The following is an 18,817-nucleotide window of genomic DNA, read 5'->3' on the forward strand; positions in this document are numbered from 1 at the left end:
TCTGCTCATTTCGAGCGCGTCTCCAGGTAGGCGGGGCCCGCGAAGGAGACGTCGCGGGCTCCGCCGCCTGGTATGGACTTAAAGGGGAACTCCAACGCCGAAAAAAATCGGCGTGGGGGTCCCACCAAAGTCCACAACAGACCCTTGTCCGAGCACGCTACCCGGCCGGCCAGGAAAGGGGGGCGAACCTCTTCGGTTCTTCTGCCGGGCCACCGCGCCTTCTTATAGCTCTTTTGCAGGCGGTGGCCCGGTCTTCTGTCGCCGCTGTCGCCGTCGCCTTCCGTTCTTCTTCTTCTTCTTCTTCTTCTCCAGGAGATGTTGACACGTCGCTCTCTCCGGCCGGAATGCCAGAGCCGCGCTGCGCGGCCACTTATATAGTGACAATGGGGCGGTGTCACATGGTATATGTCACATGGGTTGGTCACATGGGTTGATGTCACATGGGGACTATGACATCGTAAGGGGGCGGGGTCACCATGTGACCAACCCATGTGACATATACCATGTGACACCGCCCCATTGTCACTATATAAGTGGCCGCGCAGTGCTGCTCTGGCATTCCGGCCGGAGAGAGCGACGTGTCAACATCTCCTGGAGAAGAAGAAGAAGAAGAAGAATGGAAGGCGACGGCGACGGCGACGACAGAAGACCGGGCCACCGCCTGTAAAAGAGCTATAAGAAGGCGCGGTGGCCCGGCAGAAGAACCGAAGAGGGGGACAAGACCCTCGAAGTCGGGAGAAGAGGCCGGCGGCGGGGAGGAAGAAAGCCGGACTCCTCCGCTAGCAAAAGAGCTACAAGAAGATAGCGGAGGAGTCCGGCGAGAAGACCCCCGAAGACGGAAGACCCCCGGAGCTGTGCAATAAAATATTTTATCTCGTGTGTTGTGTTTTTTTTTGGGTACTTTTATTTTACAGGTGAATGGGTAGGGGTACATTGTACCCCATACTCATTCACATAGGGTGGGGGGCCGGTATCCGGGGGCCCCCTTATTAAAGGGGGCTCCCGGATTCCGATAAGCCCCCCGCCCGCAGACCCCGACAACCAACGGCCAGGGTTGTCGGGAAGAGGCCCTTGTCCTCATCAACATGGGGACAAGGTGCTTTGGGGTGGGGGGGCCGCGCGGCCCCCCCTTCCCCAAGGCACCCCCCATGTTGAGGGCACGCGGCCTGGTACGGCTCAGGAGGGGGGGCGCGCTCGCTCGCCCCCCTTTCCTGGCCGGCCGGGTAGCGTGCTCGGACAAGGGTCTGTTGTGGACTTTGGGGGAACCCCCACGCCGATTTTTTTCGGCGTTGGAGTTCCCCTTTAAGTCCATACCAGGCGGCGGAGCCCGCGACGTCTCCGTCGCGGGCCCGCCTACCTTGACACGCGCTCGAAATGAGCAGGCTGTCCTCCTCGTGTGTGGGCGAGGCCGTTCATTTCAAAAGTTGCGCGGACTTAGTACGACGAACTTAGTCCGCTCAAAAAGTGCCGTGTGTGGGCAAGTTCGTTCATTCAAAAGTTTGAGCGGACTGTTTGACGAACTTAGTTTCGGCAGACAGTCCGCCCGTGTGTACGCGGCCTTAATGTTTGCCAGTCTGTACCTGCATCTATGAATTTGTGTACAAGTATATTTTTCTGTAGTAGAAGAAATAACACATATAAAGGATATTAGGAATCATTGACTATCTTCAGTTTACATGGTCTTTGAACTGGGTGAGTCTTAATTAGTAAATCAGACCATATGTATGACATTGTACTATATATTTGAAATGTATAGCTTTATAGTCCAAATGGCCTTGCAACTTCAAGGTCACAGTCCAATAGACACTACATTCCTAATATAGTACAGGGTTAGTAAATGACTGCATTGAGGGAGATTTACTAAAACTGGTGCACACAGAATCTGGTGCAGCTGTGCATAGTAACTGACCATCTTCTAACTTCAGCTTCTTCACGTAAAGTGGTTGCAACCCTAAAAAAAAAAAAAATGTTCCTGTCCCTTTAGGGCATATAGCACAGTGTTTTTGCATTGTCTCTTTCTATGTTCTACAATACTTGGTTGACTCTGCATGTTCCTGGAGTGTCCCCCTCTGTAAATTGACCACATTTATCATGGCTGCTGATCTCTGATAGCGTGGTCAGTTTAAGTGCCTCTGTCATCCAGCTATCTCCTCAGCGTCTCAGCATATCCCCCTCCCTCTCTTCCTGTCAGTTCTGTAGTCTGTGTGAGAGCTGATCTCCTCTCCGCCCCTCCCCTCTCATGCCTGTGTAATTCTATTCCCTGCTCCAGTGCTTGTAAAGTAAAGAAATATGTATTAATTACTTAGATCCTATCTGCTTTAGGTCCATGCTTAGCACAGTGTGTGTGTTTTCCAAAAATTATATTGCTAAATACCTTCTTTGAGAAGCACTGCTGTGCAGACATGTGACCTCCCTCTGCCAGCTTGCATTGATCAGAGGGAAATCTCAGCCCCTCCCACTGAAGTCACGTGACAGGACAGCAGGGCTCTGTAAGGAAAATGTGTTTAGCATTATAATTTTAGGAAAACACACACACTGTACTGAACAGGGACCTAAAACAGAGAGAATCAAAGTAATTAATACATGTGAGTTTACAAGCACTTTAAGCAGCAGCGACAATAAAACCTAGAAGCGGATTGGTTACTATGCACACCTGCTCCAAATGCTGTGTGCATCAGTTTTAGTAAATCTCCCCCATCGTGTCCTTTTTTATGATACCACCTACCTTTTTCTCTTGAAATGGCTTCCCATCCTGGTGATGCTTCCTAAGCTAAAACAAAAAGGAGCAAAAAAAATTAAATTATAAAAAAATATATAAAAATTACACTGTGAGCATACTATACATTTTGAAACCTCCAGTCAACAAAGGCAATACCAATAACCGAGAAACACCTGACAAGTAAAACTACAGGTGTTGCCTACTGATTGAATTTCAGACTATAGTGTTTTATATTTAAATGAATACAAAAATGCCAAACTCCAGCTTCATAATGTATATGGTGTTGAGCAAAGGAGTCTCCAAGAAAATAAATTTCCTGACAAAAGCACATTTCTTATTACTATCTGCAGCCTTGGGTCTACACATCTGGATTCTTCAGCATACGCCATTATAAAGCTATGACGCTCACTCTTGGAACAGCAATATTGATTTATCACTGAAATATCAGAAATCTTGTCATCAATAGACGAATAGACTGAATGACTACTCAATTACACTGTTACAAGTTAGCAAGAAATGCTTCACATTACAGATAGTGCACTCTTTATTTGTTTACCTCATAACAATCATGAGGGACTGAGATAAATTCACAGTTCTAGGCCCTTCAGATTTCAACTAAACCAGCAGCCAGCAGCAGAGAGGACACTTCTCATTGAACGTAACTTGTGTTGACTTTTTAGGTAGAAATGTAGAGGAAGGGGCTGAAAAGATGGGCCAGCACAGACAATGATTATGCACTCTCAGAGCAGGAGAGGGCTATGACATACGAGAAGGGAAGGGGCAATGCTAGGAAAGCAACACTTCTGAAGTCATCACATTTTCTAGCAAGTTCAAAGGCACATTGCAAGTCAATTAAAAAAAATTTAAGAAAAGTAAACATTTTGCCAGTAAGCATTTACAACCTGTAATTTTTTAAGTTGGTGACAGGGTCTCCTTAAAGCGGAAGTAAACCCATCGATCTAACAGTTTGAAAAAACAGTTACATTCCTGGCATGATGGAAATTTTAACTGTCACATTGGTTGTGCTCTCAACCAAACTGTCAAACCATCCAATGGCTGGTGTCCTAACTGATCACATGTGCAGCTTCATGGCAGTTAAAGATTAAAGGGAGGCCAAGATGGCAGCTTCCTTGGCTGAAAATGATAGGAGGGTTTACTTCCACTTTAAAGGGGTTGTAAAGTTTTTTTTTTAATAACAAACATGTTATACTTACCTCCTCGGTGCAAGGGTTTAGCACAGAGTGGCCCCAATCCTCCTCTTCTGGGGTCCCCCAGTGGCACACCTGGCTCCTCCGTGCATCGACTACCCCCTCGGAAACCCGCATTCCAAGGGGACACCCATGCGGGCACGCTCCCGAGTCCTGTTGCCTGCGTCCATTGACACAGACAGCAGGACTCGGCCCTGCCCCCCATGTCACTGGATTGGATTGACAGCAGTGAGAGCCAATGGCTGCCCTGCTATCAATCTATCCAATGAGGATTCAAGACAGCGGCTGGAGCTGCTGTGCTTGTCCCTGTCGATGTTAGATCGGGTTTAGGTAAGTAAAAAGAGAGCACTGGGGGGGCTGCTACACTATAGAAGGTTTTTCACCTTAATGTATAGAATGCATCCCTTTAAAGGAACTTTTTCATTGTGAAAAATTAAGTGAAGAGGTAAAGGGCTCATTCTAGTGGCTAATTCAGCTAATGAACAATGCACAACTTTAGCCTTAGAAATGGGAAGCCTATGGACCATAGAAGTTCACATTTTTGCAGGTAGTGCAGTAGTGAGTGTACATTGCTCGTGTTTCCATAGCTGCACTAAAAACATTCACAGGTAATGGCGTCCCCGAACACTAAAAATTGTGGTGCAGATTCCCGCATGAGGAAATGCGTGGTGCCAAAGCCAACTTTTAGAAAAAGGTGCAGGGACCCTTTTCCTGCAGGAAAACGCAGACACAGCAGCCCATTAAAATAAATGGGGTACTGTGCCCATGCAAAGTTGCAGGAATGTGAACCAAGCCTAAATCTAATCCAGTCTTTGAACTACTATTTTTCATGCAAGACAAAACTCAGAGAATGATGTGTTTCTTACCCGTTTCTTGTAATAAATCCTCCACTTGTTATATTCTTTCATGACTACTTCTATTCTTCTTTTCCAGTAGTTTCCCTCAAGCACCACAGCCTGAAAAAAGCAGAAGGTTGAAGACAACAATCACAACAGCACAGCTTTCATTGTACTAAATCTGATTGGGTACCATGTTATCACTGATCTCTGCATTACTTTACTAAATAACCTCTTTTTGCAGCAAAAGTCTTACTATCAATTGATTACCTGCCCAAACTGTACACTCTAATTCTACTTTTCTTAACCTTTTCACCCCAGAGGAACCCTTAAAATAATTTCTATCCATGGGAAGAATACCCACCTTACAGTGCTGTGCTGCTGACACAGCTATTGTTTAAAGAATTCCCTACCAACCAAGTCTAGAGGAACCCTAATGTTCCAAGAAGCCCTGGAATCTTACCCATTACAATACTGGTATCTACTATCAAAGGCCTAAGGACTAGTGTACATGGGCTTTTGAAAGCTGAGGTCAATTTGTGATCAGTTTGTTTTTACCTAAACGGAGTGACCCCGCCCCCTCTGACATCATGGGGAAAGCCATAAGGAAGTCCCTGTGCGTCAGAGGGTGGGGTCACAGGGTGGCCCCCGCCCTCCATTATATAAGAAGTGTCAGAAGAACAGAAGCATCACACGGTGGAAGACTCCCGCTGAGGCGGATTGTGCGGACGGAGCGGAGAAAAAGCTGGAGCAAGATGCAGGACGAGAAGAGCGGAGGAAGAAGAAGATGGAGAAGAAGAAGATGGAGGAAGAAGAAGAACACTGAAGGAAGACCAGAAGAAAGAAGATGGAAGACGTGGAAAGAAGAAGAAATGAATAAAGGACTTGTCAAAAACCGTCTCTTTTTGACACTTTTTTTGTGAAATGGTAGGGGTACATTTGTAATCACGGGGGGGGGGGGGGGGGGGTGGGATCTGGGGGTCCCCTTGTTAACGGGGGCTTCCAGATTCCGATAAGCCCCCCACCCGCAGACCCCCACAGCCCCGGGCAAGGGTTGTGGGAATGAGGACCTTCTCCCCATCAACATGGGGACAAGGTGCTTTGGGGGGCCCCCTACTGCAAAGCACCCTCCCAATGTTGAAGGCATGTGGCCTGGTACGGTTCAGGAGGCGATCTCTCTTTTCCTGCAGCCTTGCGTGCTCGGATAAGGGTCTGGCATGGATTTTTGGAGGGACCCCATCCCATTTTTTTTTTTAATTTTGGTGCAAGGTCCCCCTTAAAATCCTTACCAGACCTGAAGGGTCTGGTATGGATTTTGAGGGGGACCCCCATGTCATTTTTTTTTTTTTTTTTGCGCAGAGTTACCCATAATATCCATACCAGACCTGAAGGGCCTGGTATGCAATTTAGGGGGACCCCCACGCATTTTTATTTTTTTTTATTTTGGTTTGGTGTTCCACTGTGGGGAAATTCAATGCCATTTTTATCAGTGAACTTTTATGTGTATTGTCGGACCAACAATTCATTATAGCCGCGAGTAGTTTTAAATTACTTTTTTTCCTTTAGAAATGTCATTTTCTAAACACGGGAAACATGCACCCCTTTACAGGCATACTATAAACACTCCCCAGGTATGACATTTAAAGGAATATTACACTTTTATTGTTTCACTTTAAGCATTATTAAAATCACTGCTCCCAAAAAACTTCAGTTTTTAAAACTTTTTTTGCATTGATACAGGTCCCCTGGGGCAGGACCCAGGTCCCCAAACAATTTTATGACTTTTTATTATCATGCATATAAGCCTTTAAAATTAGCACTTGTGATTATTCATTTTCCTTGTCCCATAGACTTTAACGGTGTTCAGACAATTTTTTTGCCTGTTCACATGGGGGTTTTCGGCTCATCCCTATTAGGTAGTATAGTCATCTTTATAGCGGTTGTTCTTCCCAAAAAGGAAATGCAATATGCCGACCAGGTTTTGAGTAATTGTCTAAGTCTAATTAGTAAAGGGGGAAAATTACTCTCAAAAAAGAATTTATAATCTCCAGGGAGTACTATTCCAAGGTAACATAGGGACAAATTCGCCCAAAGAAAATGATGTAACAGTTTCATATTCTCCAGCTCGGCAGGGGGTATGGTTGACTGGAAGGGCAATTGATTTAGATATATTCACTGAAAGGCCTGATAATTCAGCGAATTGTGTTAGGATCTTAAGTAGATTTGGTAATGACTGTGGGGTTTGTGAGAAACAATAAACACATCATCTGCATTCATACAGAGTTTGAAATTTAAGGGATCCTTAGCATATCTGGGTAACTGAGGATAGCTGTGGCCAGGGGTTCAATGGCTAGGGCAAATATACGAGTAGAAATGGACACCCTTATCTGGTACCCCTACCTAGCTGGAATCCAGGGATTCTAATACATGTGCTGGGGTTGTGGTAAAGGGCCTGAAATGCCTGTAAAAACTCACCCTGAAAGCCAGAATGCTGTAGTAGGAGAGACATATAGCTCCATGACATACTGTCAAAAGCCTTGTGGATATCTAGACTGAGCATTAATAGTTTTTTACAGAACAAATTTGCATCTTGAATAATATTTGCTGACTCCAAATTCATTTTATTACTTTATAAAAAGCAGTAAATTATAAGGTTTTGATTATCTGCTACTGGTAAGAATATATGTTATGATAAGGCTATGGAAATGTGGAGTAGATCACATACAGCAGTAAAACAGGCAATTATATCATTTCACTTTTTTTTTTTTATATATAATTTTTTATAATTTTTTTTCAGTATTTACAACAAAAAAAAAAAGAATAGGCAGTAGTGTCAATCACATCACATTACCCCACTCGACTTGTGTATATAAGCAAAGAACAAGCCTTAAACATCCTAACATTCAAGACAATCCCAAAAAAAAAAAAAAATTAATTTCCCTTTTCATCTATGCTCTTCAGTCCCTTTTAAATTTCCCACCTTCACAATATTCCTATTTAATAACAGTTTTTATATTAATTTCTCTCCTGTGTAGCTTTCTTACCTAAGGACCCTTATTGATATGCTCATCGGAATGTCTCAACCAAATCAGACACTAACCACCAATGCCAGATCTTTTCAAATTTCTTAGAGCATCTCCTATGTTTATGGGCGAGTTCCTCTCATCTTAAGTTAATTGCTTTAATCCATTGATCTGTCTTTGGTGGGGAGTTTGATATCCATTTTTGCAATATAAGTTTCCATGCCATGTACATAGTTCAGCTACATCACTTGTACCTCCTCTGGGAAAGTATCTACCAGCATAATCCCTAACAACTACTTTTCGATCGGGCTGTACCTGTGTAGACCACATGGAATTCAAAATATCAAATATGGATTCCCAATAGAGGTGCAATTTGGGGCATCGCCACAGCATGTGTATGAGTGTACCAGTACCATTTATACATTCTGGGCAATTAAATGTAGTTGCATTTCCCCAAGAATATAGATTTAATAGAGTATAGTGAACGCTGAATAATAAATAATTGAGTAATACATTGTGCGGAGGATAAGGATACCTTAAATACATTTTTCAAGGCTTGCCCCTATTCCTCATCACTACGTGTCTCTATGTCTCTTCGCCACCGTCCACAGCTACCTTCTTGTGAGTTGATTCTTGTTATCATTTTAAAAGAAGTGTATATCTTTCCCATTAGTCCCTGTTTAGCATGTCTAGTAGTAACTGCCATACTTAAGATTAATGAAGGATTATATTTTAATATAAATGTTGTAGGTGTAGATATTAAAAAAACTATTTACAGTGCCTTGCGAAAGTATTCGGCCCCCTTGAACTTTTCAACCTTTTGTCACATTTCAGGCTTCAAACATAAAGATATAAAATTAAAATTTTTTGTGAAAAATCATCAACAAGTGGGACACAATTGTGAAGTGGAACGGAATCTATTGGATATTTTAAACTTTTTAAGCAAATAAAAAACTGAAAAGTGGTGCATGCAAAATTATTCGGCCCCTTTACTTTCAGTGCAGCAAACTCACTCCAGAAGTTCAGCGAGGATCTCTGAATGATCCAATGTTGTCCTAAATGACTGATGGTGATAAATAGAATCCACCTGTGTGTAATCAAGTCTCTGTATAAATGCACCTGCTCTGTGATAGTCTCAGGGTTCTGTTGAAAGCTCAGAGAGCATCATGAAGACCAAGGAACACACCAGGCAGGTCCGTAATACTGTTGTGGAGAAGTTTAAAGCCGATTTGGATACAAAAAGATTTCACAAGCATTAAACATCCCAAGGAGCACTGTGCAAGCGATCATTTTGAAGTAGAAGGAGTATCAGACCACTGCAAATCTACCAAGACCTGGCCGTCCCTCTAAACTTTCAGCTCAGACAAGGAGAAGACTGATCAGAGATGCAGCCAAGAGGCCCATGATCACTCCGGATGAACTGCAGAGAACTACAGCTGAGGTGGGAGAGTCTGTCCATAGGACAACAATCAGTCGTACACTGCACAAATCTGGCCTTTATGGAAGAGTGGCAAGAAAGCCATTTCTCAAAGATATCCATAAAAAGTCTTGTCTAAAGTTTGCCACAAGCCACTTGGGAGACACACCAAACATGTGGAAGAAGGTGCTCTGGTCAGATGAAACCAAAATCCAACTTTTTGCCCACAATGCAAAACGATATGTTTGGCGTTTAAGCAACACAGCTCATCACCCTCAACACACCATCCCCACTGTCAAACATGGTGGTGGCAGCATCATGGTTTGGGCCTGCTTTTCTTCAGCAGGGACAGGGAAGATGGTTAAAATTGAGGGGAAGATGGATGCAGCCAAATACAGGACCATTCTGGATGAAAACCTGTTGGAGTCTCCAAAAGACCTGAAACTGGGACAGAGATTTATCTTCGAACAAGACAATGATCCCAAACAGACAGCAAAATCTACAAAGGAATGGTTCACAAATAAATGTATCCAGGTGTTAGAATGGCCAAGTCAAAGTCCAGACCTGAATCCAAACGCTCTCCATCCAACCTCACTGAGCTCGAGCTGTTTTGCAAGGAAGAATGGGCAAGAATTTCAGTCTCTCGATGTGCAAAACTGATAGAGACATACCCCAAGCGACTTGCAGCTGTAATCGCAGCAAAAGGTGGCTTTACAAAGTATTAACGCAAGGGGGCCGAATAATTTTGCACGCCCCACTTTTCATTTTTTTATTAGTTAAAAAAGTATCAAAAATCCAATAGATTTCGTTCCACTTCACAATTGTTTCCCACTTGGTGATTCTACACAAAAAAAATAAAAATTTTATATCTTTATGTTTGAAGCCTGAAATGTGGCAAAAGGTTGAAAAGTTCAAGGGGGCCGAATACTTTTGCAAGGCACTGTATTAAGCACATTATATTTCTCTGCCAGTTTATCAAATGATATCAAAACATCATCAGTTGGCAAACAAACAGAATGCCTGCCTTTTTCCATAACTCAACATTTTTAAGTTTCGTCACTTCAGGCAGCTGTGGATAATTCCATAAGGGCATATATTGTGTATAACCCTCATACTGAGTTTCTTGCTGAATGGTGGTCCAAGTCCTATGTACCAAGGAGAATGTAGGATGTCTGTGTTTGGTAAAAAAATGAAATGATAGGAAACTATTAACTGCACTAATGGATTTTTTGGTATTTGGGAAAAAATAATTTGTTGTATAGCAGATCCGAGGCTGTTTATATCTCCATATATAGATCTCTAAACAGAGTAACTATTTTGTTTAAAGAATTTCTGTTGTAACCAAATGGGGCAATTGTGGAGCAGATATAATAATGGTGGCATCCAAATCATCTTTATTAAATTGGCTCTACCTATTATTGTCAAAGATAATTTACTCCAGATTTTTCCCACTTGCCCAACCCGCCCGTGGAGACAGATTCCTCTCCACATGTGTACTTACTTGTGGCGTTATATGCACCCCTAAATATTTAAATGTAGAAACTACATTGATCTGAGAGGCAACGATTGACAGATTGGTCACCAAGGGGTATACTGGTAGGAGTACTGATTTGTCCCAATTTATCTTAAAGCCAGAAAAGGTTATGTTTTAATAAAAGACATTACTGCCTCCAATGAGGACGAGGTATCTCCCAGGAATAAAAAAAGTGTATCATCAGTGTATAACGCGATTTTGTCCTCTCCTGTAGATCTACAAAACCCAATAATATTATTTGATTGGGGAATAGAAGCAGTCAGTGGTTCTAAAACTAAAGAAAACCAAAGGTGTTAATGGGCATCCCTGTCTTGTTCCTCATTGCAATGAGAAAGGTGCTGATATATGTCCATTTACCTGAACCCGTGCCACTGGGGTAGTATAAAGTAGTTGTGTCCATCTTATAAACTGGGGTCCAAAACCAAATTTTTCTAAACAATAGCACAAAAAGTCCCATTCTATGCTATCAACAGCTTTAGCCGCATCAAGCGACAATATAGCTCTCTTAGAAATGATTTTCATCAACCTAGTAGCTAATACTGTTGCCAAGAAAATCAACAAAAGCAGATCTGCAAAGCTGTTTGCACAGTTTCAGTAGGAGAAATTTGCAATTCTACTATTTGTGACATTGGTTTTTCGTTTTTTTACGATTGCAGATAAGAGGTGACCCGTATTTTCCCCATCCTCAAAATAGGGTTGCTGAAGAAAAAAACGTTTCTGCTCTGCTTTTTTACAAGAGATACCAGAGTGTTTTTGTATCCATATCTGCTGTGTTTCTTTAGTATGGTTCCCTATATATTGAAGTTCCGCCTTTAAGACATCCTCCATCACTGTATCTTCCCAGGCCCTAGACTTTTTTTTTATCCTAGATATTTGTGAAATAAACAGGCCTCTCATATAAGCCTTTAATGAGTCCCAATAGATCTGTGAAGATACAGTGCGCTTATTAATAGTGCCACAAGTCAAAATATCAAGTTTTACTTTCCGTTTTGAAGGAAATAAGTCAAACCAGTAAGGGTTGACTTTCCATAAAGTGTTAGTGTGGGTTAAATTTAAAGTCAACTTAAGGACCATTGGCCAATGAGCGGATAATCCTCTAACTGCATATGTAATTTCAGATATGACAGGTAACATCGTAGGTGTAACCAGTGCCATATCTATTCTAGATAGAGTCCCATGGGTGCTAGAGAAGCAAGAGAAAACTGTCTTTTTAGGATGATGCATTCCCCAGACATCCATAAGGCCTATCTCCCAGATAAATCCAGAAAAAGAAGTACATACTGAATTTCCTGGAATTGTATCCAAGCTAAATCTAAGGAGGAGTCAAGATAATTGTTAAAATCTCCTATTAACCAAGGAACTTCCATTTTATCAGATGTAAAATTCAATAGCTCCTTAAGTACCTCTGATGATTATGGGGGGTGTATATATATATATATATATATATATATATATATACACCTTCCTCTAGATGGCTCTGTATGAAAAATCACAAAGTGCACACCTAATAAGTTTTTACCATCCTCTAACAAAAAACCTAAAAAAAAAAAAATGGAGGCAGAGAGAAAAAAAAAATTTTTCCTCACCTCTCCCGCATCCCGTCCCCATGCTACACTCACCCACTGCACTAGTTTACAAGCATAAGTACCACTTAGGCCCTATTCACAACACTCTGCTGTGAAAATACATGTTATTTAGTTAGTGTACTGCGGTGCTATTCATTGTGGTCCAATTCTTTGTTCACTGTAGTGCACAAGTTTGATTTTGTCTTAGTCTCGGTCCTTACACATTGATACATGTGTTTTCTGTATGTGAGAGGGCAAGGAACCTGCAGTAAGTGTGTTTGGGAGTACTTATTCAATATTACCTCTGGCTTACGGTGATCTTCTCCTTCTAATCCATCCAAAGGCGTTACAAAGCCGCAGACAGGGGTCTTCCTTTTCTCCACATCTGCAAACACAAGCCATGTCAGCTACATGTAATGAATGTATAAGAATGTGTACGACTCAGAATTCCAGCAGAATACTTAGCACCCGCATTTGAAGGTGATCAAAGCTTTACTTGCAAGACTTTAAAACAACAGATAAGGATGTCATAGAATATAAATGGTAAAAAAATAATATATATATATATATATATATATATATATATATATATATATATATATATATATATATATACACACATACACACACACACACACACACACACACACACACACACATATATATATATATATATATATATATATAGATATAAATATCTATATATATATATATATATATATATATATATAGATATATATATATATATATATATATAGATATATATAATATAAATATATAATCCCTAGAGGAATACCAGAAAAACTGTAATTGTGGTAAAGGGGTAAACCTACATTGTCATGAGATTTTTCCAGCTTGTCTAATGTAAAATTTGACAAAATTTCCTAACATACAAACCTGCCCACTGAACTATCGTTTTTGATCATGGCATCTGACTTGTTTTATGCCATTATTTTATACCACAACTTTGTGTTCCTGTCCCCAGTGTAAGTTTAATGTGTACAAATCTTTAAGGCCGGGTTCACATACCTTTGAGCTGTGGTTTCCAGCATGGAGTCCGGTGCATGTCTGTCCACTGGTTCAGGTGCGATTCAGATCTGAATTTTTGCCTGAATTTGCACCTGAACTGGATTCCCAATACCTGTGTGTACCTGCTTCATTGAGAGCCGGTCACACTTGCCTGTCATCCAAATTGGATGCGGAAATCCGCATCCAATTGGCATAAATGTGAATCCGGCTTAATGTATGTAAAGCCAAAACTTTTTCCTTTAGTTTTAGAGCAGAGAAAGGTTAAGATCATTCTTATAAAGTTAACAGAGGATCTAACCTTTCCCCCGCTTCATCCAAATGGTTTGGCTGAGGTTGGGCTTCAACCCTGTCCCATCCAGCCCTAGCATCCCTTTAATAAGGAGGATGGGAGACAGGATCGGCGATCATATGACCACTGTAATTGGTCACAGTGGTCACATGATTGGGACCTGGTCCCTTATCGTTACCGCTACTGATCATAAGCGGGGACAGAGAGCTGTCTTCGACGGCTCAGACCCTGTGCTGGAAGTGCGCAGTGAGCACGCTGCCCAGTGACGTATGTGTGGTGTGTGGGTACTGAAGCCCACCCTTTTGCCGCAGTACATATCTGTTATGTGGGCGCCAATAGGAGACCTCTGATTGTGTTAAAAAACAAAGTTCAAAAAACACAATAAGCAAAAGTATATACTGTATAGTCTAGCTTTAGAAAAGTTATTTCCATCAGCAAATGTGTGGATCCCACAAGCTCAGACTTTGAGGCTGGGTTCCCACTAGTGCGAATTGTATGTGGGTTTCTATATGGAGCCAATTCACACATCTCCACAGCGGCTCCGAAGCGATTTGCACAGGAGCCCTGTGTATCTTTTGGTCCGTTTCAGGTCCGAATTCAGCCAAAAAATTGTGCCGAATTCAAACCTGAAACAGTGAATGGAGCCACACCGGACTCCAGCTGTGAGCCTCTGCATGCTCATATGTGAACCCAGCCCTACTTTATTTCAGATATATTTATATATATATATTTCCTCACATTGCAAGTACCAGGCTCTCCAGATAGCATTGTTCAGACGGATCTTGTCTCGCCACAGTAGTCTTAAGCCCTTGAAATTCTTCCATTTTGGAGACACCAATTTTCCACTGAAAATAAAGGTATTTGATATTAGAATAAGTTATGCTTTATTTTAATTCTTTGGGGATAAAATTTCTAAAATATTCTAAATTGCTAAAACTGGAATTAGAATCTTAACCAGAGAGCCTCTAGAAGCTTAGTTCCACCTCCAGAGATTAACTGAAAAATTATGACCTACTCTACTCTATCTCTACTCCAGCTCCAGGCTATAGAGCTAGCTGAAGTTCAATCACTCTTTGTTTGTTGGTTGGATTCCTGTATAAAATTGTGGTAAAAAAGAATGTTTTAAAACTTCATAATATATGGTTTAATGGTCTAAAAGTTTAGATATAGTCAGAACACGTGAAAATAGCATTGGGGGAAGTTGTTTGAAAGTGCTTACACATAGACTGTTATGTTGGGTGACTTGTAGAGTTTAACAGAGTGCAAGAGAAGTGAAACGAAACACCCACAGAAAACAAAACAACCAGAAAGAAGTTCATCTACATGGTTATCACAAGGGGCAATTATAAGACATAAAGAAGATAGACATTCTATATGTATATCTATATTTTGATACTGTTTAGGGGCTTAGGGCCATGGGTTGGAGGGTTTATTTTATGGGCTACAGTAGGGTCAACATTTAGGAGAGGAGTAAACCCAATTATAGATGTAAACCCAATTACTAAAGTTCCGCTGTCACAAACTGCGAGCAGGCAGGCTCTCTATTGCGGAAGAGACATGCAAAGTCTCTTGAGCACGAAAAAAAGCACGTACTTACCTTCTCACCATCTTCTCTAGCATGTAAACTGAGCTGCACTTACGCAGCTCAGCTTATATTGCCAGCACGGACCTTGCGTGCTGGGATGACTGACTCCTGTGTGCGCACAGCAATTATGTCATCCCGCACTGGCCGATGAATATGACCGGCATCTAGCAGAAGATGCTGGCCTCAGCATGGAATGAAGACTGTTGAAGAAAAGGTAAGTCTCTCCGCTTTAATATAATTCCGAAATCTGTTTCCCAATAATCCTGCATTGTGAGTTCCCCTTATATACCCCTGATGGAGACTGTAGGAGGCTATGTGCCCACACATTGCTCAGACATGGTCCACTTTTGTAATTACCAGGAAGCTGAGCATTGAGGTGCAGCAGACACTGGAGGGAATGCATGCAGACAGGATGTGGCTGAAAGGGTCAGAAGGACATCAGCAGAAATGTCAATAATGATGAAAAAAAAAGTGAAAAGGATTTTATGAAAAGATAAACATGGCAAATGTCTGGATACACAATGATTTAGCAAACTAAAGGTCCAGTTAGGTTTTTGAAATATTGTAAGTATTATGATTAGGTTAAGCTTTAAGACTTAAATTAAACTTGTATAAATGATTAAACAAACAACCGAAACGTACCGCTTACTGAAGTTCCTTCATGTATGTTTATTGAGACCTTTTGAAGAGCAAAGTAAGGGCCTTAAACACTAAGGTGCACACAGACATGCAGCTATAGTATCTCTTTGATGGAAAAACTTTGCTTGCCCGATATCTTCTCCTCAGGCTCACTATTGTTTAATGAGGACAGCCATCACAGTGGAGGTCATACAGCAAGACTCAAGGGGTGGAAGGAGATGGGCGAATATGTTGACCACAGGAGTTGATGTTTGTATGTAAAAGCTCTCCAGTATAAGGGACTAAGGAAAATCGAAACCTACTGCCTACTGAAGTTCCCTTCATTGTCTTAAGCCCCATACACATGGGCCAGTTAAAAAAGAAAAACGGCCGACATGTCACGCCCATGTGTATGTCACCTTGTCCAACAGAAGCCAGCTGGTTGGACGTCTGTCGGATAAGCATGCTGGAAGACCAGCAGCCAGCCAACTCCTGATCAGCACTCTGAGCCAATGGCAGAGAGCGTTGAATGGAGTGTTTTGGCTCTGTGCCATCCCCCTGTCAGAACCCAACAGCTCAGCAGGGGAGATCACTATACAAATGTTGCATAGTTAGTACAGCTCTGACCAGAGCTGGCAGTTTTTTTGGTTCAACCCGGCGGGTTGAACGAAAACATAAGCATAAGCAGAGCATAAGCCCCATACACATGGGCTGAATATTGGGAGACATCGGGCAGTTAAAAAAAAAAACACCCGACATTCGGCCCATGTGTTTGCCACCCTGTCTGACAGAAGCCAGCCAACTCCTGATAAGCACTCTCAGCCAATGGCGGGCCATCCCCCTGTCAGAACAGCTCAGCAGGGGAGATCGCTATACTAACTTCGCATAGCATACATTTAAAGTGGAAGTAAACCCTCCTATCGTTTTCAGCCAAGGAAGCTGCCATTTTGGCTTCTGTTTAATCTTCAACTGCCATGATGCTGCACATGTGATTAGTTAAGACAGCAGCCATTGGATGGTTTGACAGTTTGGTTGAGAGCACAACCAAAGTGACAGTTAGAATTTCCAGCATGCTGGGAATGTAACAGTTTTTTTAACCTATTAAATTGATGGGTTTACTCCCTCTTTAAAAGGCACACACACACACAGCTATCTCCCTGGTTGAAAGATCTACTTGCCTGATATCTTCAGGTGTTACAGCAAGGCTATAGAGGCAGACGGAGATGGCCTAATGTGTTGACCACAGGGGGTTGATGTTTGTATGCGAGAGCTCCCCAGTATTTGGGACTATGGAATGTTCTGAAGAAAGGGTCATCAGAATTAGAATTTACATATGAAGGTACCAAAACTATTGTGTGAGTGCCATTATCATTGTCTGCACAAGATCACTTTAAATTCAAGATTTACAGGCTAACTTTTTTATCTTGTGTTAAAATAGATTTAAAGTGATTGTAAAGGGTAACACTTTTTAAAAACAAGAAACATGTTATACTTACCTGCTCTGTGCAGTGGTTTTGCACAGAAAATCCCAATCCTCCTCTTTTAGGGTCCCCCGCTGGCGCCCCTGGCTTCTCCTCCTATGTGTGCCACCGCAGGAAGTCGCTTCCTATTATGGCACACCTGCAGGCTTAATCCCGAGCTAACAAAAGAAGAATGGGGGGGGGGGAACCCCAGGTAAGATTACTCAGGGAGAAAGCAGCTACTGAGGCAGCAAGGGGCAATAATTAAGGCTGATAAAAAATTACAAAACAGTTTATTCAGTTCAAAGTTGAGAGATAGAAGCATATACAGTACTCAGTATACTGAAAAATTTGATGACATCTTCACTGGTATGGATTAATAGGATCCCACACTACTAAAGTGGAGTGTGGTACACAGACAATGGACATAGAGACACATAAAAAAGATTACAGAAATAACAACAAGTAGTCCGGACGCCAATCAATCCAGAGCCACACTGCTTGTGTCTACCCTGCTCCCTTGCCACAGGATTTGATCGACAACAGCAGAAGTCGCTCCTATCAGACTGCCCTGTGAGGAGAGAGAGAGAGGAGAGATCTGCTGCTCTTAAGCTGGCAACACCACTTTAAAGCAGAGAATGCATTAAAGAGGAACTGCAGTCTGCTCACATTTGTAATAAAAACATATTTCCCATACTGAAGCTTCTCTCCAACCACTTTGCATATTATTTTATATATACACTGAGATTCTGTACTTGCCAAATATGCTGCAGAAATCTACCTCCACTAAGTCTGGCTGCATCCATTTTAACTGTGGGAAGCTGAAGCTGCTGCCTGTTCACTTCCTGGATTTACACAGACACACAGAGGCACACCTCCAGCTCTGCAGCTCTCATTGGCCCTCTTATGACTCATCCCTCCCCCCTTCCCCTTCCTGGCAAACTCTCATGAGAGAGAGAGAAAAAGAGCTGTCCATGATGTTATAAGCCTAGGCTTTTTACCAGAAAAGAAACAAGAAATGGGCTGTATAAGGTTACTGGCAGAAAAAAATAAATACTATCCAAAGCTAAAACAACAAGGGCAGAAGATTTAATATATGGAAAGAAAAAACAAAATGACTGAAGTTCCATTTTAAGCACAGTGCTGAATTGAGATTGGAGTCAGGCAAGTATAAGGAGGGTCTGAGGGGGAGAAAAGCTGCACAGAGAATGCATTAAGGTAAATAAACCTACCTTTAAAACCACTTTTGCAAATCTGTGCCTGGAAATAGCATGAGCAAGATTTTTGTGACGTTATTATCCTCATTTCATTCAAGGTTAACACTTCCCAGAAAAGATTAGAGGTTGGAACAGCCACTAGAAAAAGTTATATCTTGCTGGGGTAATCTTCCATATACAGCTGTAGTCAAAACAGGCCCCTTTGTGTTATTAGTAAGTAACAGTATTGTCCTGGTCCTCTTGTCATATGTAGCTCCTTCTCCTGATCCTACATGATATGTAACCCTAGGTTCACACCTCTGCGTTTCATGTGGGCC

The 18,817-nt window shown here is 42.0% G+C and overlaps 1 protein-coding gene across 1 annotated transcript in view; it reads right to left on the reverse strand.

Moving 5' to 3' along the window:
* Nucleotides 1-18,817, reverse strand: part of MLXIPL (MLX interacting protein like) — a 164,088-nt gene that overhangs the window by 84,901 nt on the left and 60,370 nt on the right. The window contains exons 2-5 of the mRNA XM_077480623.1: nt 14,359-14,465; nt 12,605-12,687; nt 4,794-4,883; nt 2,726-2,770 (exon numbers count right to left, since the gene is read on the reverse strand). Coding sequence (XP_077336749.1) covers nt 2,726-2,770; nt 4,794-4,883; nt 12,605-12,687; nt 14,359-14,465 — 325 coding nt within the window. The remainder of the gene's footprint in view (nt 1-2,725; nt 2,771-4,793; nt 4,884-12,604; nt 12,688-14,358; nt 14,466-18,817) is intronic.

The sequence above is a fragment of the Lithobates pipiens genome, unplaced genomic scaffold (assembly GCF_037356315.1).
Source record: "Lithobates pipiens isolate NorthernLeopardFrog02 unplaced genomic scaffold, aLitPip1_a1.2 Scaffold_16, whole genome shotgun sequence".
Classification (NCBI taxonomy): domain Eukaryota; kingdom Metazoa; phylum Chordata; class Amphibia; order Anura; family Ranidae; genus Lithobates; species Lithobates pipiens.